Consider the following 24536-nt stretch of genomic DNA (forward strand, 5'->3'; position numbering starts at 1 on the left):
TTGTATTAAATAATATAAAGGTTATAAATTATGTAATAAATCTAAAGTTCCAGTGTATTCTATGGATCTCTACTCAAATTCAAAAGACTTCCTACTTAAACCATTAGCAATGAGTGGACAGGAAGCGGGACTTGTCCTACACAAATATCATTCCGTATAGTACACGGTTGTTGTTTTGAGTTCCGCTTGTGTCTTTATTTCATTTTTAGCTTTAAAAACTCTGTTTAGTTTGGCTGCTAACTAAAATTCGGAAAGTGCACATTAAAACAATACAACAAAACATTACTAAGGATTACAAACACTAACATTTGTATTACTGTTTATTATAATCCATACTCACTCCTGATTCTGATTGATCTGAATGTGAATGCAATTCATTTTCTGTAGCAGCAGCAGCTCTGGCCTTGGTTCTAGAGCAGCTTATTAAACAAAGCAGTGTGTAATTGTTGACCTGAAGTTTACTAAATGTTAATGTAACATTCGTAGAGAATTGTGCGTCAGTGCTTCTCAGTATTTTCCCCACACTTTCTGGTTTCTCTTCAAAATAAGATTGTAGAATAAGATTTGTCATTTTTTGAGAATTTTAGATTTTTCCTTATCTTCAATAAAGAAAGAAAATAAGAGACTGGTGAATGTGGACCAGCTTCTCATAGCTTCTTAAACCTGAATGATCAAAGGACTTTAGGCCATTAAATATAAATATGAACAGTTAAAAGCATGACAATGGATAAAAGCAACAACAGAACAAGATCTGTGCAGTTGGAGTTGAAAATGAAATAGGTTTCCATGATCAAGCAGCTGGACAAGATGCCTATGATCATGTTTATATTTATAGAACTTGAAAGGGTCAGGGGAAAGAACAGTGGTGAACCGGGCGAGAGGGTCGTGGGCGGCCAAGGATTCCTAATGCACTTGGGGATCGAAAGCTGGCCCGTGTGGTCCGATCCAACAGACGGAGCAAATGTAGCTCAAATTGCTGAAGAAGTTAATGCTGTTCATGCTTGACGGTTCAGGACTGGTGTGAGAGCAAAAAGGGGGCAAACGCAATTAGGCAGGTGGTCATAATGTTATGCCTGAGCGGTGTAGAAGTGTAAAATTGTATAAATCACATGTCCATCAGAGGTGGGAAAAGCAGTACCTGGAGTGGTAAAACATACTTCTTTATCTGGCAGGGCTATGAATGAATCTGAGTTTTGTGGATGCCAGGAGAACTCAACCTACTGGAATACATTGTGACAGAAGCAAAACTGGTGAAGAATAGATGCTGGTCCAAGTTTGGGATCTTTATTTCCAGTCAAAGGTAACTGCAAAAGCGATTTTAGACAAGTATGAGTCCAACTTTGTGGCAACAATTAGTAAGAAATCTTTTCCTGCTCCAGCATATCAGTCCTGATAGAATTTATGTGAACCCTGGAGTGGAAGAACTTGAGCATCCTGCACAGAGACTCAGACCAGACCTCAATTTTACTGAGGTCCTTCAGAATAAACAGAAATTTTGAATGCGAGTCAGACATTCTCAACAAATATCAGTACCTGATCTCACGACTGCTCTTAAAGCTGAATGATCACAAATCCCCTCACTTTTGCTCCAACATCTAGAAAAAGAAAAGGCTTCCCAGAAAAGTGGGCTCTATTATGGGATCAAGATTTATATTTATGCCCATGGTGCTGGGACAAGATGTTTAAGAACAGAACTGGTGTGTGATGAGCAGGTGTCCTCAAACTTCCCCTGGATGTATAGCAGTGAAGCAAAGTTAAACTATAGCAGGGAATTAATGATCACAGATCCCCAGCTACACTCCAACATCTAGAGGAAAGTGTTCCCAGAATAGAGAACACTGTTCTGGGATCAAATGGGGATCAAGATTATTTTTATGAACAGGAATGTTAATTGCAAGCCAGATCTTCTCACCCAACTTCAGTACCCAGATCGTGTAAACGCTTGTAATGAGTTATAGGAGGAATAAAACACTTTAAAAGATGTTGTTATTGGAAACCTGTTGGTTATTTCATCACGTTTTATTACTTACATGAATCTTTGATCCAGATGGACAAATGATTCAGCAAACGTTCACTCAGTAACAGCACCATGCCGTTGTTTATAGGCACAATAATTTAAATCATTTCTCAAACATACAAAAGGGGTTTAATTCTTTATATTCTTATATTGTAGTACGATTATACTTCAATGACAGGAAAAGCGTAAATATCTCTGTATAAGAGGGAGATTTATTACACTTATATACACAATTCATGTACATCCAGCAAGATAAAGCTTTGATCAAGTCCTTGCAGAGTTCGCAACATTTCCTGAACCTGTTTAAATTAAGCAAGCCGGTTCTCCAAATCCGACATCTGAAATAAAAAAAAAGTGCGGCTCAGTTTTCATCATGCACCAGCTTGTAAAACATCGACCTTCTACATCCATGCACAGTCTAAAGGCCATGTTTTATTTGCTGAGTCCAATACATCAGAGTCAAAAGGTCACTTTCAGGGTGGCGAGATGACGGTGTGGTCAGACAGCAGGCACTACGGCCCTGAGGCTGATGGGAGCGTTGGTATGGTGGGGATCGAATCACTCTGTGCAGCCGGCTGATTGGCTGTTGTAGTCGGTGGAGTCCATTTTAAGGATGTAGGGAATGATGCTGTCGATTTGGACGTTCCCGATGAGGCCGGCGAAGAACAGCTCCTCGGTCACGGCGGCGCTCATCAGACGCAGAGCGGGCAAGCGTAGCAGCAACTTCGACAGACTGGGGAGAGAGAGAGAGAGAGAGAGAGAGAGAGAGAGAGAGAGAGAGAGAGAGAGAGAGAGAGAGAGAGAGAGACTTTGTGATTAGAGACTCAAACCTCACATGGTATCATGCACTGCATAAGTATTCAGTGGTGGATGTAGTACACACACCATGTCGTAGAGATAAAAGTAAATATACACTATGTAAAATATGACTCCAGTAAAAGTTAAAGTGCTCCCTTCAAACTTTAACTTACAGGATAAGTACAAAAGTATCTTCAAAGCACCATGATTTATTATGGCTATAATGTTCCTATTACGATTTTTATCGCAAGACTCTTTGCCTAATCAATTCGGTTGATGTGAAAAGTCTCAATGTTACTCTCAAACACTAATTGCAATCTATTCAAATTATTATGAGCCCTAAACCTTTTCAACTGCTTCAAAGAAATTGCACACATAAGGTCACGGGTGTTGTGGTGAGTTCAAGTCAGGAGTTTCTTATGTCATTTATTCCTTTTAAAATGTTCTGCTTGCTGGTGAACTGATGCTGAACTGTATGTTGGTGAAGTCAATACCACCACGGGGCAATCAAAAGTTAAAAAAATATACACCATATTTTTCGGACTATAAGCCGCTACTTTTTCCCCACGCTTTGAACCCTGCGGTTTAAACAATGAAGCGGCTAATTAATGTTTTTTTTTCCTGGGTTTTTCCCGGTTTCACAAGCTTCATGCCAAAAAACTGAGCCCCATAACATTAGACCAATCAAATTGGCGAACGGGTTCAGGTGAACCAATGAAATTCTTTATATTAAATCAGATGCGCTCCCACTGAATCGGGCCGCAACACATCATAAATATGGATGAGGTTCCTCTGACGTTTGACCTGCCGCTCACTCGGACTGTCTACAGGAAATGCAAATCATTCGTCACGCTGAAAACAACCGGGCATGAAAAAACACACTTCACCTGTGTTCTGAGCTGCACGGCATCGGGAGAAAAGATTCACCGATGGTGATTTTTAAACGCACGACGATGCCAAAAGAAAAACTTTTTGGGAATAGTTGTGAAAGACAGTGAACAATGACTTTCTTGGTAGGCTACTGTTCATATACAAGCCGTGTAACAGACACTGTCTTTCGTTAAAGCCTGTGTAAAGTTCATTAGTTTCAATGTAGACACCTGCGGCTTATAGACAGTTGAGGCTTATTTATGTTCAAAATACAAATCTTTGTAAAATTCAGTGAGTGCGGCTTATATTTGGGTGCCCTTAATAGTCCGGAAATTACGGTATATATAAAATACACACAGAGAGTAATCCCCCGTTTTTTATTGTTCCATATCCGCCCGCGATAAGCGAAAAACCGCACACATTCTCCCACACATTTTAAACACACAGAAAACATTTGCAAGAATATAGTGAAATTAATTGAGTAAATTCGTAGAAATACAGTACACTGTATCACATCTATAGTGAGTACATGCTATCCGCGAGAGACCGGGGAAATCATTCAAACAAATTAGTTATGTGGCAACGGCAATTCCACGATAAACCGGGGGCGTGAGTTTCTTTTATAAGGTTCATGTGACACCTTAAGGTTGACTCAATACAACTAATTCTGTGACTTCTGATGGCACCAGAACCACCTGAAATGAACCTGTACATTTTTATTTGTACATAATTTTGCAAATGATAGAGATTTTCCGTCCGGTTCAGGCAATTTGTGCACATTCATAACACGTGATCCCTTTTCAGTTCCAGGTTATAACACTACAAATACGTGGGGGGGGGGGGGGGGGAATCCAAGAAAAGGGTGGACACATATAAAAGGCCCTGTACAAGTAGGGGGTATTGAATTACCGGTACGTGTCCTCTGGGTAGACCCTGCTGACGTAGTCCTGCAGCTCCATGTAAGCTTTCTCCTGGAAGCGCTCGATCTGGAGAGTGCTGTCCACTCCGGCATAATCTACCACACACACACACACACACACACACACACACACACACACACACACACACACACACACACACACACACACACACACACACACACACACACACACACACACACACACACACACTTCATTCACTATCCTAATAACTAACTTTACATTGTCAAAATTTTTTTAAAACAAGCGGAAAGTGTGAATGACAAAGAAGAGCGAAAGCATTTGAGCGTGATGAGCTCCGTTACCTGGGCTGAAGAGGACGGTGGCTTTGAGGTAGGCGTACTCGTAGGAATCGGGGTTCACGCGACTCATGCTGTTACAAAACTCCTGCATTCGCCAGATGTGCTCCATCACTTGCTTTACTCTGTCTGCGGAGAGTTTCTCTAACCCACACAAACACACACATTTATACATATTTCTATTTTTTACATTTACAGTAATGCCTCGTCAGTAATTAATTGAAACACACTCTTTAAAAATATAGATATAAATCAATATTTAATATTTGAATAGCCCATAGCATAGACACTGGCCATGTTCCAACACAATAATAGTCCATTATAAACACTGTGGCAGGTTACTTTCTCTTTTCCTTCTATCACCAATTTCTTGTTTTCTGCAACATCTCTCAAATGATGTCTAATTATAGACCTCAGCATTTTCGAGTTAAAGCACTGCTCAGTCTCCACTATCAAACATTGTGAGGAATTCCAACATTATTTCAGTAAGTTCTTACCTTCTTCCAGATTGCTCTGCAGGTGACTGACTATAGCACTGAGTATCATCTCCACATTCATGATCTGAGCACACTGAGCCAAGCCCAAAGCAAAGAGCTCATTCCAACACGCCTTTATCAGCGTGATCCCGTTCTCTGGCCTGTACACAGAGAGAAAGGGGGAGAGCGAGAGAGAGAGAATGCAAGAGAGAGGGAGAGATATGGAAGGGGAAGAACGTATGTGAGCAAATAGTTGAACAAAAGCAGATAAAATCCAGTCATTCTTTGACTATCAAAGACAGGGGAAAAATAAACACATCGAGAGATACAGGACAGAAAAAGAAAGACAGATTGGGCTGAGTGGAATCTGGAGAAAAGGAAGGCATACACTTTCTCACTCTTTCTCTCTCACTCACCCGAGAGCCTGGAAAGCAGGAATGGATCGCGCCCAGTGCATGGAAAGAAACAGCAGGCGAGAGGCCGATTCACAGATGTAGTTCAAATTAAGGAACTCGGGCACAGGCAAGGGCATCATCAGCTACACACACACACACACACACACACACCTTTCAATTAGTAATGATTAGAGGCATGGACTCTATTTTAAATTCTATCTCAGATTTTTTTTTTTTTGTTATTGTTTTTCTTATCATTAATTGCTAATAGGTCATTTACACCATTCCCAATCTCAAAAAAGCTATTTTTATATAGTTTATTTTATTACTTTACTATTATACTATTATACTACCAGTGCCCTAAAATGTCCTTTTCGAAATCTTATATTCAGTACCTGTTTTGTCTTTTGTATAATGAGAGCGTGTGTTGACATGTGGTGATCTTAATAGGCACCTTAAAAGGCACATGCATGTCAGAAAGCAGCGGGCCTTCTAGCTCCAATATGGTGGCACTCTGCTCCTCAGAAATGCTCCCCTCTATCGCGTAACTGTTCCCGTCCTCTGGCTGCAGAACTTTGGCCAAAGAATCGAAGGCTCTGTACACCAACACACACACAATGTTATTACACTGCTCAGGATTTACCTTCTCTCAGTTATAACATAAGCCTCCTCTGTGCTCTTACTGAGTGATTTCGCTGGAATTCTGCTCGTCCGGGTGGACGTCGTTCACAGAGCCGCCTTCAGTGCTCATGCTCTCCAGTCCCGATTGATCGGCGCTGATGTCCGTCATCTCGCGGCTCTTGCTCATGTGGGCCAGAGACGTGACCACGTTCGCCAGCGTGCTGAGATCGCCCTGAGATTCATCATTCTGCACGATTACGCACAATAACTTCAGCTTGTACGTTCGAGACGCTACATACACCCGCTTTATACATGATTCTATACGCAGGTTTCTATCACCTGAAAGAAGATCTACTCCAAATAAAATCGTTTAATTACTTTACACCCGTGTGAAGCTGTTTTTGCTGTTTATTTACATGCTTTTGCCCATTTCTTTAAACAAAAATTCTCCCTAATTGTTTATCGCAAAAATATTTTAATAATTGCAAGAACTATCCTTTGCCCGTTTCACCATCATAACAAACACGGGATAATTTTTATATCAGATACATAATTTATATTAGAGGTTGACCGATTCAACTGTTTTGTCATTTATTAGGCACCAATATCTGATTGATGGAACTATCTGCAAAAATCCATACCGATAGTTTTTTCCTGGTAGCGTCCTTTGCAGGAACGGCTGCAAAGGTCTGCTGTCATTATGAGAGCGGCCTCTAGAGGCTAATCACTGATGCCACGTTTGTTTTTACATGAGACTGGATGCTGCACTATGGAAGGATGTTCTAGACAATATTCGAAAGGATTTGCAATTGCGTTTTCCATATGTGGTTTTTCAGATTTTGTAAACAAACGGTGACTGGCAAATTTTTATGGAAAGACTGTTTCGAGGCCACAAACTCATTTAACCTGTCCAAAACTAAATGGCTTCTGGGTAAGAGGAACTCTGTTGAGTATGAACCATCATCAGAAACATTCCGCAAAATCCTCCATTAATGGCATTCTCCTTTTGGCCGTCGACTGTGAGTGACGTCAATTCCCAATACAAACGTGCACAATAATATAGTCCCACCCCTGACTCTTGATTTACAGCTTTTCAATGGAAACTCAAATGCAAAAGAAGCTGCAATATTTTTGTATTGTGGCAGGAGACATACACGACGCAGAGAAAAGCAAACGTGGTAATTAATATTCGGTACACTATTATATCCATTATTTATACATTTATTAATTAGGTAATTAGAATAATCAATTCATATATTAATATTTATTTCATTTAGCACATTTTCATGATTCAGTACTTTATTTTATTTCTGTAATAAAGTTCAGTACTATATTACATGGGGTGTTAAATTTTTTTTTTTCATCATCCATTTTAAAAACAATCAGTTGATTATTCAGTTATCGGCGAGTACGATCCAATCTAGCTATCGGTAAAATCGGTCGACCTCTAATTTATATCTATATAGCCATTTCTAAATAGTTATTTACACCAGACACACCTCACACAAAAGCCAGCAGTTTGAATAGGCGTTAGCTGTATTGTGATGAATAAACTACTATTGCAAAAGCTATATATATATGTGTATGCAAAAAGCAAAAAACACACCTAAAACACACAGGTATGATTTGCGAGTGCTGTGTGTCAATCCAGGTTGATCACACTACTGTACAGGAGTGTGTGGGTGTGTGTTACCTGGTCTGGTGAGGAGGGGATGAGTATTGTGTTGTCTAGCTTGGACAGAGACTGCTGGATGTTGAGAAGCATGTTGGAGTTTAACACATTGGTAGACCTGTGCAGAGTAAATTTGTCGACTTGTGTTAAAAAAACACTATTACATACATGTGCTATTATTATGCTATTAAAATGCTACAAATGAGTATAAGTAGACAATGGGGCAGGAAAATATATGCATATATGTTCTCTAGCAAAGTGTCACGCACATGCGCTCTGTTACTAAAATATGGTTCTCTCCTCTTCTTTAGATAAAAACTCATTCGGACTGATTGGGGAGCATGTGGAGGGGTCGGTGCATGCCATACACATTTTCAAGTGTTTCGGTAAGTATGTATATTTGTTGGACACAATATAGGGAATTTTGTACTAATAGTGGGTAAGGCTTCCATTTGCTGTCCAAGACAAAATTGTCTCAAGATTTAATGAAATGCAATCAAGAGGTCAGAAAAGTTCCTTTAAGATTGTGGCCCACGTTGTTATAACAGCTTCAAGCAAATACTGCAGGTTTTTATGCTGTAAAATTCCCATCCAACCACCTCATAAGTGTTCAACTGGATTCTAATCTGGTGACTGGGAAGACTAATGGAGTACTGGTCATGCTCACGAAACCAGCTTTGAGACTATAGTGTATATATTTGCTCAAATTTGGTAAAAAAAATTTCCCCATACTATTCACTATATACAGCGTGGTGGAGGGAAACGGGACATTTTGAAACTAGGAGTTGGCAACCCTGGGGTGTTGGCAATTGTGTGTAACCAAACAACTTTTAGTCAGAAGTATAAATGAGGCCTTAAACACGAACCTGGCCGTCTCTTTCTCGTTGACGAACGTAGGCATGGCTGCCAGTGGGCTGCAGAGGTTCTTCCGAATGTAGATCTTCTCGATGGAGGGGGCACAGTTGGCCGGCTTTTCCCTCGTCACCTCCACCGGCTTCCTCTCGCACTGCACGGCTTCGATAACAATAATAAAAAACATTGAGATGTTCTTGTAAGATGGCTAGAATGGCATATATATTATTATATTTTTTATACATGTGTGTAAGTAAAAGCATATATTTATATATAAAATACAGCTGTTTCACTGTGTAAATTAATTCAAAAGGACTTTCCACAATGGAGGGAAGTTGCAGGACACGTAGACGTGTACACACTTCTGTGAGTGTATGTTCGTGTGACTCACAGTCCTGCTTCATGCCAAGGGCCATGCAGCGCTGCAGTCTGCAGTATTGGCAGCGGTTGCGGTGATGCTTATTGATCACACATTCCCCAGAGCCACGACATGTGTACACGAGGTTCTTGCGGATGCTCCTTTTAAAAAAGCCTTTGCAGCCTTCGCAGCTCACTGCTCCGTAGTGACGACCTTCAGGACAAAACACACATAAACGCTACACTTTACTCCTACAGTCCCTGTACACACACACACACACACACACACACACACACACACACACCACACAATATATTTCCAAAAGTATTGGGTCACCTGCCTTTACTGCTATATGTGGTTCTTCTCCAAACTGTTACTACAAAACCACTCAATTTTACAGGATGTCTTTAGCACGATGCACTATAAAAAAATTTCACTTTAACTTTGGAAACCCAAACCTGCTCCAGCATGGCAATGCCCCTGTTCACAAAGTGATCTCCTTAAAGATATAGTTTTCATGCTTTGGTGAGGAAGATCTTGAGTGACCTGCTTTGATCTCATCCCTACTGAACACCTCTGAGATGAATGTAAATGCTGACTGCACCCCAGGCCTCCTCACCTACATCAGTACCTGCCTTTCATAATACCCTTATGGCTGATGAACACAAATTACCATAAGCACACTCCAAAATCTAGTGGAACGTCTTCCCAGAAGAATGAAGGGAATTATAAGCACAAATTGGGACTAAATGTGGAATGCAAAGCGCACATACCATACTTATGACCAGGTGACCCATTACTCTTGGAAATACAGTTGAAACCAGATATTTACATACACTTCAGAAAAAAACACAAAAACTTTTATTTCTTTACTGTCATACATTAAATTAGAGTAAACTTTTTCTGTTTTAAATCAATAAATATTAACATATTTTTTGCATTTGTTAAATGTCAGAATTGAGTGAGGGAGAATTTTTATGTAAAAAGTTTACTCTGATTTAATGTATGACAGTAAAGAAATAAAAGTTTGTGTTTTTTTCTGAAGTGTATGTAAATATCTGGTTTCAACTGTATAGTGTTTATGCATGTATATAGCTTTATTCAAATGAATTACCGTAATTTTTCTGGACTATTAAGTTTACCCATATATAAGCCGCACCCACTGATTTTTACAAAGATTTTTATTTTGAACATAAATAAGCCGCACCTGTCTATAAGCCGCACCTGTCTATAAGCCGCACTGTCTACACTGAAACTAATGAACTTTACACAGGCTTTAACGAAAGACACGGGTGTAACGGGTGAAATATATTGTGGCTCCTTTAAGAGCAGAGCGGCATTTTGGGAATTGCCTGTCCCCGCATTTTTCCGGTATTACTGCATGTGTGCAAGACCGAGGACTATGTCCTTATTATTTTCTGATGCTCATTTCTAAGTTTCTTTGACTAACCCGTAACGCTGTTGCCAAGAAAAATAAAAAAGCACGAGTTTTGGAAACCTGTCTGTGCTTCTATGATTTCTGTTGCAACTGGAGATAGCGAGCTCTCCCTTGACCCAGACTCAACGCGACTTGTATCTAAAATTAAAGATTAATTAAGATTAAAAATCACCATCGGTGAAGCTTTTCTCCTGATGCCGTGCAACTCAGAACACAGGTGAAGTGCGTTTTTTCATGCCCGGTTGTTTAAAGCGTGACGAATGATTCGCATTTCCTGTAGACAGTCCGAGTGAGCGGCAGGTCAAACGTCAGAGGAACCTCATCCATATTTATGATGTGATGCACCCTGATTCAGTGGGAGCGCATCTGATTTAATATAAAGAATTTCATTGGTTCACTAGAACCCGTTCGTCAATTTAATTGGTCTAATGTTATGGGGCTCGGTTTTTTGGCTTGAAGTTTGTAAAACCGGGAAAAACCCAGGAAAAATCCATATATTAGCCGCTTTGTTGTTTTTTATTGCCGCGGGGAAAAAGTAGCGGCTTATAGTCTGGAAAATACGGTACCTAAAAAAGCTAAAGAAAACTTGTACTTTTTAAACTGCTGTTACTGTGGAAATTGTGATGTATTAGAATGAGCACATTAACCTATAAACTACACTATATGTCCAAAGGTTTTCAGACACCCTACTATTCCAGACATAGGTGGTTCTTTCCAAAACTGTTGCAACAACCTGGAGACCCACAATTGTAAATAATGTCTATGGATGTGGTCGACATTCAGGAAACCCAAACATGTTCCAGCATGGCAATGCCTCTGTACACAAAGCCAGCTCCAAAAAGATATTTCCCATGGGTTTGAGTGTGAGACCTCCTGCTACAGAGCTCTGACCTTAACCAAACAGAATATTTTTGTGACTAATTGGAACACTGACACTGGAATGAACACAGTGCTCCAGGCCTCCTCAACTCACTTACATCACTACCTGACTTTACTAATGCCATTGTGGCTGAATGAGCACACATCTCAACAAGCACTCTCTAACATCTAGTGGAACATCTTCCCTGAAGTGGGGGGGGGGGGGGGGTTGTAAAATGTGGAATTGGATGTTTAAAAAGCTTGTGCATGCTATGGTCAGGTGTCCACATAGTGTATCATTCATGTTATATCTTCTGACCAATCAGATCGGATCGTATTTGTGTGTGTGTGTGTGTGTGTATAGACACTTACCTGAAGCTTTGTCTCCACACACCACACAGTACTCTACCAGAGGCTTAAGAGAGCTCTGCTCTGTTCCCTCAGTGACAAACTGTGGAACACAGAGATACTGATAAAGCTTTATGAATGATGCATTATGCAAATAATTGCTAATAATGATTTTTAAAGTTATACATACATACATATATATATACATACATATACACTAATATGTGGATGACACAATATGACCCCCCTTGGCATTTTTCCTATTTTGTTGCCTTACAACTTGGAATTAAAATAGATTTTTATTGGATTTCATGTAATGGACATACACAAAATAGTCCAAATTGGTGAAGTGAAATGAAAAAAAATAACTTGTTTCAAAAAATTCAAAAAAATAAATAACGGAAAAGTGGTGCCTGCATATGTATTCACCCCTTTTGGTATTAAGCCTCTAAATAAGATTTGGTGCCATCAATTACCTTCAGAAGTCACGTAATTACTTAAATAAAGCCCATCTGTGTGCAATCTAAGTGTCACATGATCTCAGTATATATATATATATATATATATATATATATACACACACACACACACACACACACACACACACACACACCTGTTCTGAAAGGCCCCAAAGAGCAACACCACTAAGCAAGGGGAACCACCAAGCAAGAGGCACCATGAAGACCAAGGAGCTCGCCAAACAGGTCAGGGACAAAGTTGTGGAGAAGTACAGATCAGGGTTGGGTTATAAAAAAATATCCAAAACTTTGAACATCCCACGGAGCACCATTAAAGCCATTATTAAAAAATAGAAAGAATATGCCACCACAACAAACCTGGCAAGAGAGGGCCGCCCACCAAAACTCACGGACCAGGAAAGGAGGGCATTAATCAGAGAGGCAACAAAGAGACTAAAGATAACCCTGAAGGAGATGCAAAGCTCCACAGCGGAGTTCGGAGTATTTGTCCATAGGACCACTTTAAGCCGTACACTCCACAAAGCTGGGCTTTACGGTAGAGTGGCTAGAAATAAATAAGCAAACACGTTTGGTGTTCGTCAAAAGGCATGTGGGAGACTCCCCAAACATATGGAAGAAGGTACTCTGGTCAGATAAGACTAAAATTGAGCTTTTTGCCCATCAAGGAAAACGCTTTGTCTGGCGCAAACCCAACACCTCTCATCACCCCGAGAACACCATCCCCACAGTGAAGCATGGTGGTGGCAGCATCATGCTGTGGGGATGTTTTTCATCAGCAGGGACTGGGGAAACTGGTCAGAATTGAAGGAATGATGGATAGCGCTAAATACAGGGAAATTCTTGAGGGAAACCTGTTTCAGTCTTCCAGAGATTTGAGACTGGGACAGAGGTTCACCTTCCAGCAGGACAATGACCCTAAGCATACTGCTAAAGCAACACTCGAGTGGTTTAAGGGGAAACATTTAAATGTCTTGGAATGGCCTAGTCAAAGCCCAGACCTCAATCCAATTGAGAATCTGTGGTATGACTTAAAGATTGCTGTACACCAGCGGAACCCATCCAACTTGAAGGAGCTGGAGCAGTTTTGGTTGTGCATGACTTGTATCTAAAATTAAAGATTAATTAAGATTAAAAATCACCATCGGTGAAGCTTTTCTCCTGATGCCGTGCAACTCAGAACACAGGTGAAGTGCGTTTTTTCATGCCCGGTTGTTTAAAGCGTGACGAATGATTCGCATTTCCTGTAGACAGTCCGAGTGAGCGGCAGGTCAAACGTCAGAGGAACCTCATCCATATTTATGATGTGATGCACCCTGATTCAGTGGGAGCGCATCTGATTTAATATAAAGAATTTCATTGGTTCACTAGAACCCGTTCGTCAATTTAATTGGTCTAATGTTATGGGGCTCGGTTTTTTGGCTTGAAGTTTGTAAAACCGGGAAAAACCCAGGAAAATTCCATATATTGTTTAAGGGGAAACATTTAAATGTCTTGGAATGGCCTAGTCAAAGCCCAGACCTCAATCCAATTGAGAATCTGTGGTATGACTTTATGACTTAAAGATTGCTGTACACCAGCGGAACCCATCCAACTTGAAGGAGCTGGAGCAGTTTTGCCTTGAAGAAGTACTCTTCAAGGCAAAAATTCCAGTGGCTAGATGTGCCACGCTTATAGATACATACCCCAAGAGACTTGCAGCTGTAATTGCTGCAAAAGGTGGCTCTACAAAGTATTGATTTTGGGGGGGTGAATAGTTATGCACGCTCAAGTTTTCTGTTTTTTTGTCTTATTTCTTGTTTGTTTCATAATAAAAAATATTTTGCATCTTCAAAGTGGTAGGCATGTTGTGTAAATTAAATGATACAAACCCCCAAAAAATCCTTTTTAATTCCAGGTTGTAAGACAACAAAATAGGAAAAACGCCAAGTTCAATAATTTTGCAAGGCACTGTGTGTGTGTGTGTATATATATATATATATATATATATATATATATATATATATATATATATATATATATAGCGCACACACACACACAGACACAGACACACACACAAAAAATTAAAGTGCAAAAGTTTGGACATTCCCTACCCCCCAACCCCCCCGGTACCTTGGTGAGTGCGTATGTGCATTACACATGGACATCTTACCTGTATCTGCTGACCTGCAAGCTCAGGTGAAGTAAAAAGTAATTGATTGACAGCTGATCCATCCGCTGAAGTCAGGATGACTTTCCCGGGGGAGCTCTCGTGCTTTAGGAGGACTTTGTCCTGATTGGGATAATCCACGTTGGCTAAAATGAATTGGTGCTTGCTGGCTCCCGTCTGATCGTACGCCGTTACTATCTGGAGCTTTTGGCCTAGCTGCTGATCCGTCACAATCTGACACACACACACACTCACGAGTGTTAGTGCTTTAGACGGCAGGACGTGTGGCAGAAAAGTACAGTTTAACGATCATTACCTGCAGACCTCCATCTGCTGACACCAGCTGAATTCTGGGACTTTCTCCTGCCATGATGACCCCACACACCGCACAGGCTTAATTACAACTCCCCATCCCAAACACACACCAGATACACCCCTACGATGCACAACCTGTACAGAGACATAACATCGAAAATACCTTTTAAAAAATATGATGCAACACACACACACACACACACACACACACACACACACACACACACACACACACACACACACCCTGTTACCTGTCTGGCTGTCTACTCCAAACCTCAGTACGTCAAAAACAACATGCCTCATTCATCAAGCTGCTTATAAACAAATGTATTAGTGTATTAGCCTTTAGACGGAGCGTTTACACAAGCAATTCTGAATATTTATATTAAAAAAATGTTAAATCTGCATATTTTGGCCAATAAAGTCTACGAATAAACAAAATCTTAAAATGAGGTAACCTCGTCTTGATCGTATTCTAATTAGTTCATAATTTACATATGACTGTAAATTCACTTGTAGAGATTTTGCTGCATGCAAACGTAATGAAACACTGTCCATTCACACGAGTCTTCTTCTTTTAGCTGCTCTCGTTAGGAGTCGGCACAGAGGATCGTTTGTCTCCATACCGCTTTGTCCTTTACATCTGCCTCCTTCAAACCAACTACCAGCATGTCTTCCTTCACCACATCCATAAACCTCCACCTTGTCCCTTCTCTTTTCCTTCTTTCCTGGCGGCTCCATCCTCAGCATTCTCCTAACGATATACCCCATGTGCCTCCCTCACCTTGTCTCCAAAACCTCCTACATGCGCTGTTCCTCTAATAAACTCATTTCTAATCCTGTCCACCGTCATCACCCCCAATGAAAATCTCAACATCTTCAGCTCTGCTACCTCCAGCTCCACCTCCTGTCTTTTACCCAATGCCACTGTCTCTAATCCATACAATATCGCAGGTCTCACCACAGTCCTATAAACTTTCCCTTTCACTCTTGCAGATACCCTTCTATCACAAATCACTCCTGCTATCACTCTTCTCAACCAACTCCACCCTGCCTGCACTCTTTTCTTCACTTCTCACTCGTCCATCTCCACTGCAAACAGAAAAGGGCTCAGAGCCGATCCTTGATGCAATCCCACGATTTTTGTACAAGTAACCTAAATAATTCTTGCTGAGAAAAAAAGCTGAACAAAAAACTGACACCTGGCATGCACATTTGTGCTTTGAAGAGGAATTGCCTCTGTATTAAAGAAGAGTGGGTCGTATACACCCTGGTAACCACAAAATTCGCTCTTTGCAAACACAAATACACACACACACTCTCCTTCTTGTCTGACATGGAATCTGGGAGAACACAGATAATGCTTTAAAATAAAATAAAAGCAAACACACCCCGGTTTCTTTTGTATTTAGTTCCAGGTGTCAGTGTTTTCCTGAATACATTACATATACTTTTCCACGTCCTCTTTTCCACTTTTTCGTTTCACTTCACTCAATCCCTATCACTCGATTCGTCAACGGACTCTAGAGTACGAGAAAATTGACAAAGAGATTGTAAATTGTAACGCACGACTTTTACTGGAACACACATGCACAAGGTTCAATGGCAACTTGTGGCTACTCGTAGATTCTGGAAAGTACAAAAAACAACAACACAGAAAACGACAATATTCAACCATGACCAATTGATGGATAGACGTCGTCTTTGAGTTGTGGGTGTTTTTTGCATGGTTTTCTTTAGGAACCTAGAATTTAAGTGTCCAGGAAGGAGGTACGCTAACAACAATTTCTTTATACTGAGCTGAATCATAGAGTTGGTTTTGGGACTCAGGTATAAATTAAATGAAAGAAACATTACTCAATAAAAAACAGCACTGCAGTCAGAATATTACTGTCTGTGTGAGAAAAATACTAAAATATTATTCACCTGAAATATTCCCTACATTATATGCCTCCTTGCCATAACTACAATCAATTAATACTTGACTTTACTCACGTCCCTGTGGCTTCATTAAATCTCACAAATCTCCAAAAGCCACATTCCCAGAAAAGTGAAGCTTATTATAACAACAATGAAGACTAAATGTGAATGGGAGAAGGGCCGGGGCTTCTTTATGTACCATGTTCGTTATTTATTTATATGTTTTATAATAAAATGTAACATTACTTTATATACATTTACTCTGTACTTACAGCTAGGAAGAAGGCATTCAAGTGGGAAATGTACATGTAGGAAAAATACACCTAATAACGAAATATCATCATTGACCTGCTCTTTTCCCTCAGTAGGGCATGAAACTTAATTGACAAGTTTTCAGGAATACATATGGTACTATCTAAAAGTTAGTACCATATGTTAGTACCCCCCCTCCCCTTATTATTTATTTTTCATAGATGTTCAATTTGTTCGCAATTATTGCCTTCAATTGGTAATAAAACAAAGCCCAAGACCGCTGGATCTAAAATAAAATACAAAAAAAAAAGAAAAAAGAAAAATGATGGTCACACAAAACATTACTGCTGTTTTACTGTATATTTTTTTCCCATGCAGATTGTTTTCCATTATTTCTAAAGGCTACACAAATACTCCTGTTCGTGTTTAATAATAAACATGCACCCCAAAAGCAATGCTTTGTTTATCAGTACTTTTAGAGTACTTACATCTGTGGTACAACCACTTTTTTTATTTTTTTTATTTTTACATTTTTGTAAAAAAAAGAAAAAGAAAAGGGTAGTTTTGGTTGGGGGAAAAAAAAAGCCTTAAAAAACCCTCCCATAACCCAATTTCTGGATGTTTTTCACAACTGGACTACACTACATTTATTTCCTCTACTTTCTGTCTTGTTTCTGTCTTGTTTAAGTCCAGCATTGCCATGCAGGGCCTGTATATCAAACTATGCACTGGTCACATTTGGTGAAAACCTTTTGAAAACAAGGAACAGCTTTGTGTCTCTAATTAGAGATAAATGAATAATAGGCACTGAACTCTACTGTACAATAATATCCACCCAAACTACAAGTTATACTGAAGTAGAGGTTTGAAAGTGAAACTGCATTAGATTACAGAGGGATGATTTATGACGTCATAAATAAAAAAACCATGGCAGCTTTCAATTTTATATATATATATATATATATATATATATATATATATATATATATATATATATATATATATAAAATGTTTGGTAGAATGCATCCTTTATTTTCTTTTTTTTAGCCCATGGCTTCAATCAAGTCTGATTTTTGGTCCTTTATAGGAAAAAAAGCTTTGCTCAGCCTTGATCTACTGACTGGATCAGCACAGCTGACTCTGATTGGATCTTCCAGGTTGTCCAGATGTGGTGGTGCTCCCTGCGACTGTGCGTGCAGCCTTGTGCTGCCATCTGTTGGTGGGTTAAAAAACTCATCTCGAAACTTTTTCATACCAAAAACAAACAGGTGAAATAAATGACATTTGGGAAAACCTTATGAAAAAAATAAGGAGCAGCTTCATGTTTCTCATTACAGCTCACTGAAATCTATTGTACAAGAAATCGGAATGTACTACAAGTTTTTACTGAACAGAAAGTTTAGCTGATGACGTTGGCATTGTTTCTATTCATTTGTTTACATTATGACGTCACAAACCAGAGGACCCAATGCAGCTTTATCATTTTGTTTATATAAAGTTAAAGGAAAACATTTATACTAAAAAAAAAAAAAAGGTTTAAGCAGCCCTGATCTAATGACTCTGGTCTGATCTTCTATGCTATCCAACCAACCATGATTAGCATGCTGGGATATTAGCCTAGCATCGAATTACCATGTTTAAATAAAGAACCATCTTTACTTTCCTGTAAGTGGCAGTGATCTGGATTGGGTGTGTATTGTTGAGGACTACAGATCAGAAACATGAGACGGAAGATAAAGCAGGCGCTTTTCCTGCAAGGTTAAAGGTCAACATTGAAGGGTTAAAGGACTATGAGCCGCTTCCTTTCACTGGGATTAGAATGCACGACAGGAGAGTCGTGCCTTCGTACAGTATAAAACTCTGTGAAACGCTGTAGACTGGTTTGATTTTGTATATATTGCATTATCGCACGAATGCGCACTGACTGACGGCGCGCCACTGAACACCGGAAACGCGCAGGAAGCTAGCATGGAGCTATGCTATGCTAAGCTGCAATGGACGCCACAAGCTCACTGGGCTCCATTAACAGGCCCCGGAGAGTACAAGCCTTCGAAACAAAAACAATTAGTCACCCTAAAAATGAAATAAAATGCTGAAATCACTGAACCGAAAACGGCCAGCTACAGTCGCCGCCATGCTAACGAGTTCCAGCAGGCCAGCTAGCCACCGAGCGCTTCTCTATTCAAGGGAAACGCTGCACACATTCCAGCGCCTCGCTAACCCGCACCCGAGCCTATGAGTCTTGTAATAAATATCCGCTGCTCTTACCGTGCCGCTCGAGATTTTAGTACCAAAAAATCCAACGTTTTTCATCAATATTTGCCCAAAACACTTCGCCACGGGGAGGTCAGAGTTCGCGACCCTGCAGCGCAAAAACGGTAACTGCGCATGCGCAGGAAATCGGGTACCGCGGTGTATAGGCGCGCGATGAGGAAGTGTCTGTGTGTGTTCGTGTTCAGGAACTTGTGCTCACGAACATTGGTTACTGAAGTGGCCAGATTTCCTCACTTCATGTATTTTACCCAACATTTACCTTTATAACACACTCTCGCATACAGGCTCATTTATATATCATACACACTCATTCTTACATTTGAAACTGTAAGTCTGTGTGGCTTATATTTACTTACTTCTACAGATTTATTTATAAACATAGACTTACATTCTCATACACGTACAAACCTACAGATTCATTCATACATATACACACATTTACTCACTCATAGATTAATTGATACATATGCAGACTCACTCTAATACACACAGACTTACAGACTCACTCACTCTCATACACAGACTTACAGACTCAGACTTATACACAGACTTATACACACAGACTCACTCACTCATACACACAGACTTTCAGACTCACTCACACTCATAAGCACAGACTTACAGACTTACTCACACTCATACACAGACTTACAAACTCACTCACACTCATACACACAGACTTACAGACACACTCATACACACAGACTTACAGACTCACTCACACTCATACACACAGACTTACAGACTCACTCATACACACAGACTTACGGACTCACTCACACTCATACACACTGACTTACAGACTCACCCTCATACACACAGACTTACAGACTCACTCTCATACAGACAGTCTTACAAGATCTCACTCACACTCATAGACACAGTCTTACAGACTCACTCATACACAGACTTACAGACTCACTCAGACTCATACACACAGCCTTACAGACTCACTCACACTCATACACACAGACTTACAGACTCACTCACACTCACACACACAGACTTACAAACTCACACTCATACACACAGACTTACAGACTCACTCACACTCATACACACAGACTTACAGACTCACTCACACTCATACACACAGACTTACAGACTCACACTCATACACACAGACTCACATTCAAACACACAGACTCACACTCACACACAGACTCACTCACACACAGACTTTCAGACTCACTCACTCATACACAGACTTACAGACTCACTCACACTCATACACACAGCCTTACAGACTCACTCACACTCATACACACAGACTTACAGACACACTCATACACACAGACTTACAGACTCACTCACACTCATACACACAGACTTACAAACTCACTCATACACACAGACTTACAGACTCACTCATACACACAGACTTACGGACTCACTCACACTCATACACACAGACTTACGGACTCACACACACTCATACACACTGACTTACAGACTCACCCTCATACACACAGACTTACAGACTCACTCTCATACAGACAGTCTTACAGACTCACTCACACTCATACACACAGTCTTACAGACTCACTCATACACAGACTTACAGACTCACTCACACTCATACACACAGCCTTACAGACTCACTCACACTCATACACACAGACTTACAAACTCACACTCATACACACAGACTTACAGACTCACTCACACTCATACACACAGACTTACAGACTCACTCACACTCATACACACAGACTTACAGACTCACACTCATACACACAGACTCACATTCAAACACACAGACTCACACTCACACACAGACTCACTCACACACAGACTTACAGACTCACTCACTCATACACAGACTTACAGACTCACTCACACTCATACACACAGCCTTACAGACTCACTCACACTCATACACACAGACTTACAGACTCACTCACACTTACACACACAGACTTACAAACTCACATTCAAACACACAGACTCACACTCATACACACAGACTCACTCACACACAGACTTACAGACTCACTCACACTCATACACACAGCCTTACAGACTCACTCACACTCATACACACAGACTTACAGACTCACTCACACTCACACACACAGACATACAAACTCACACTCATACACACAGACTTACAGACTCACTCACACTCATACACACAGACTTACAGACTCACACTCACTCTCATACACACATACTTACAGACTCACACTCATACACACAGACTTACAGACTCACTCACACTCACACACAGACTTACAGACTCACTCACACTCACACACAGACTTACAGACTCACTCACACTCATACACACAGACTTACAGACACACTCATACACACAGACTTACAGACTCACTCACACTCATACACACAGACTTACAAACTCACTCATACACACAGACTTACGGACTCACTCACACTCATACACACAGACTTACGGACTCACACACACTCATACACACTGACTTACAGACTCACCCTCATACACACAGACTTACAGACTCACTCACACTCATACACACAGTCTTACAGACTCACTCATACACAGACTTACAGACTCACTCACACTCATACACACAGCCTTACAGACTCACTCACACTCATACACACAGACTTACAGACTCACTCACACTCACACACACAGACTTACAAACTCACACTCATACACACAGACTTACAGACTCACTCACACTCATACACACAGACTTACAGACTCACTCACACTCATACACACAGACTTACAGACTCACACTCATACACACAGACTCACATTCAAACACACAGACTCACACTCACACACAGACTCACTCACACACAGTCTTACAGACTCACTCATACACAGACTTACAGACTCACTCACACTCATACACACAGCCTTACAGACTCACTCACACTCATACACACAGACTTACAGACTCACTCACACTCACACACACAGACTTACAAACTCACACTCATACACACAGACTTACAGACTCACTCACACTCATACACACAGACTTACAGACTCACTCACACTCATACACACAGACTTACAGACTCACACTCATACACACAGACTCACATTCAAACACACAGACTCACACTCACACACAGACTTACAGACTCACTCACTCATACACAGACTTACAGACTCACTCACACTCATACACACAGCCTTACAGACTCACTCACACTCATACACACAGACTTACAGACTCACTCACACTTACACACACAGACTTACAAACTCACATTCAAACACACAGACTCACACTCATACACACAGACTCACTCACACACAGACTTACAGACTCACTCACACTCATACACACAGCCTTACAGACTCACTCACACTCATACACACAGACTTACAGACTCACTCACACTCACACACACAGACATACAAACTCACACTCATACACACAGTTTGAGTGTGAGTCTGTGTGTTTGAATGTGAGTCTGTTAGTCTGTGTGTATAGTCCAAATATTTTTTATTGATGCACTTCAAACAGAAAGACACTTAAGCAAGAGAGACAATGGAACAGTGGTTAATCTAGTCCAACAATAAAAAATTGGTCTCTCACCTTTTAAGTTATATAAGTCTGTGTGTATGAGTGTGAGTGAGTCTGTAAGTCTGTGTGTATGAGTGTGAGTGAGTCTGTAAGTCTGTGTATGAGTGTGAGTGAGTCTGTAAGTCTGTGTGTATGAGTGTGAGTGAGTCTGTAAGTCTGTGTGTGAGTGTGAGTGAGTCTGTAAGTCTGTGTGTGAGTGTGAGTGAGTCTGTAAGTCTGTGTGTATGAGTGTGAGTCTGTAAGTATGTGTGTATGAGAGTGAGTGTGAGTCTGTAAGTCTGTGTGTATGAGTGTGAGTGAGTCTGTAAGTCTGTGTGTATGAGTGTGAGTTTGTAAGTCTGTGTGTGTGAGTGTGAGTGAGTCTGTAAGTCTTTGTGTATGAGTGTGAGTGAGTCTGTAAGGCTGTGTGTATGAGTGTGAGTGAGTCTGTAAGTCTGTGTGTGAGTGAGTCTGTGTGTATGAGTGTGAGTCTGTGTGTTTGAATGTGAGTTTGTAAGTCTGTGTGTGTAAGTGTGAGTGAGTCTGTAAGTCTGTGTGTATGAGTGTGAGTGAGTGTGTACTCACACTGTGTGTGTAACACTTACAGACTCACTCACACTCATACACACAGACTTACAGACTCACACTCATACACACAGACTTATATAACTTAAAAGGTGAGAGACCAATTTTTTATTGTTGGACTAGATTAACCACTGTTCCATTGTCTCTCTTGCTTAAGTGTCTTTCTGTTTGAAGTGCATCAATAAAAAATATTTGGACTATACACACAGACTAACAGACTCACTCACACTCATACACACAGACTTACAGACTCACTCACACTCATACACACAGACTTACAGACTCACTCACACTCATACACACAGACTTACAGACTCACACTCATACACACAGACTTACAGACTCACACTCATACACACAGACTTACAGACTCACACTCATACACACAGACTTACAGACTCACACTCATACACACAGACTTACAGACTCACACTCATACACACAGACTTACAGACTCACACTCATACACACAGACTTACAGACTCACACTCATACACACAGACTTACAGACTCACACTCATACACAGACTTACAGACTCATTCTCATACACACAGACTTACAGACTCACTCTAATACACACAGACTTACAGACTCACTCTCATACACACAGTCTTACAGACTCACTCACACTCATACACACCGACCCACTCACATACACACAGACTTACAGACCCACTCACACTCACACAGACTTACAGACTCACTCACACTCATACACACAGTCTTACAGACTCACTCACTCTCATACACACAGACTAACAGACTCACTCACATACCCACAGACTTACAGACCCACTCACATAAACACAGACTTACAGACCCATTTACATACACACAGACTTACAGACTCACACACACAGACTCACTCACACTCATACACACAGACTTACAGACTCACTCACTCTCATACACACAGACTTACAGACTCACTTACTCTTATACACACAGACTTACAAACTCACACTCATACACACAGACTTACAGACTCACTCACACTAATACGCACAGACTTATAGACTCACTCACACTCATACGCACAGACTTAAAGACTTACTCATACGCACAGACTTACAGACTCACTCACACTCATACACAGACTTACAAACTCACTCACA

At 40.6% G+C, this 24536-nt stretch overlaps 1 protein-coding gene across 1 annotated transcript; it reads right to left on the reverse strand.

The window, feature by feature from the left end:
* Positions 1-1983: 1983 nt before the first annotated feature.
* Positions 1984-19527, reverse strand: nr2c1 (nuclear receptor subfamily 2, group C, member 1). Its single transcript, XM_083528463.1, has 14 exons — positions 19321-19527; positions 14882-15015; positions 14569-14799; positions 11965-12043; positions 9330-9509; positions 8953-9100; positions 8108-8204; positions 6477-6661; positions 6248-6389; positions 5815-5936; positions 5420-5559; positions 4929-5066; positions 4595-4700; positions 1984-2750 (listed from the first exon to the last, which is right to left on the reverse strand). Exons 2-14 carry the CDS (start codon positions 14933-14935, stop codon positions 2576-2578), a joined length of 1797 nt encoding a protein of 598 aa, XP_083384589.1. The 5' UTR covers positions 14936-15015; positions 19321-19527; the 3' UTR covers positions 1984-2575.
* Positions 19528-24536: the final 5009 nt, after the last annotated feature.

The sequence above is a fragment of the Silurus aristotelis genome (genome assembly GCF_946808225.1).
Source record: "Silurus aristotelis genome assembly, chromosome: 24".
Classification (NCBI taxonomy): Eukaryota; Metazoa; Chordata; class Actinopteri; order Siluriformes; family Siluridae; genus Silurus; species Silurus aristotelis.

Bases quoted from the DNA above. Each gene is read 5' to 3' on its own strand.
- nr2c1 (XM_083528463.1), bottom strand. From the start codon at position 14,935: ATGGCAGGAGAAAGTCCCAGAATTCAGCTGGTGTCAGCAGATGGAGGT. The intron at 6,662-8,107 runs GTAACACACACC...GTAATCGTGCAG, and splicing joins TCCCCTCCTCACCAGACCAG to AATGATGAATCTCAGGGCGA. The intron at 5,560-5,814 runs GTGAGTGAGAGA...CTCTGTGTACAG, and splicing joins CCTGCTTTCCAGGCTCTCGG to GCCAGAGAACGGGATCACGC.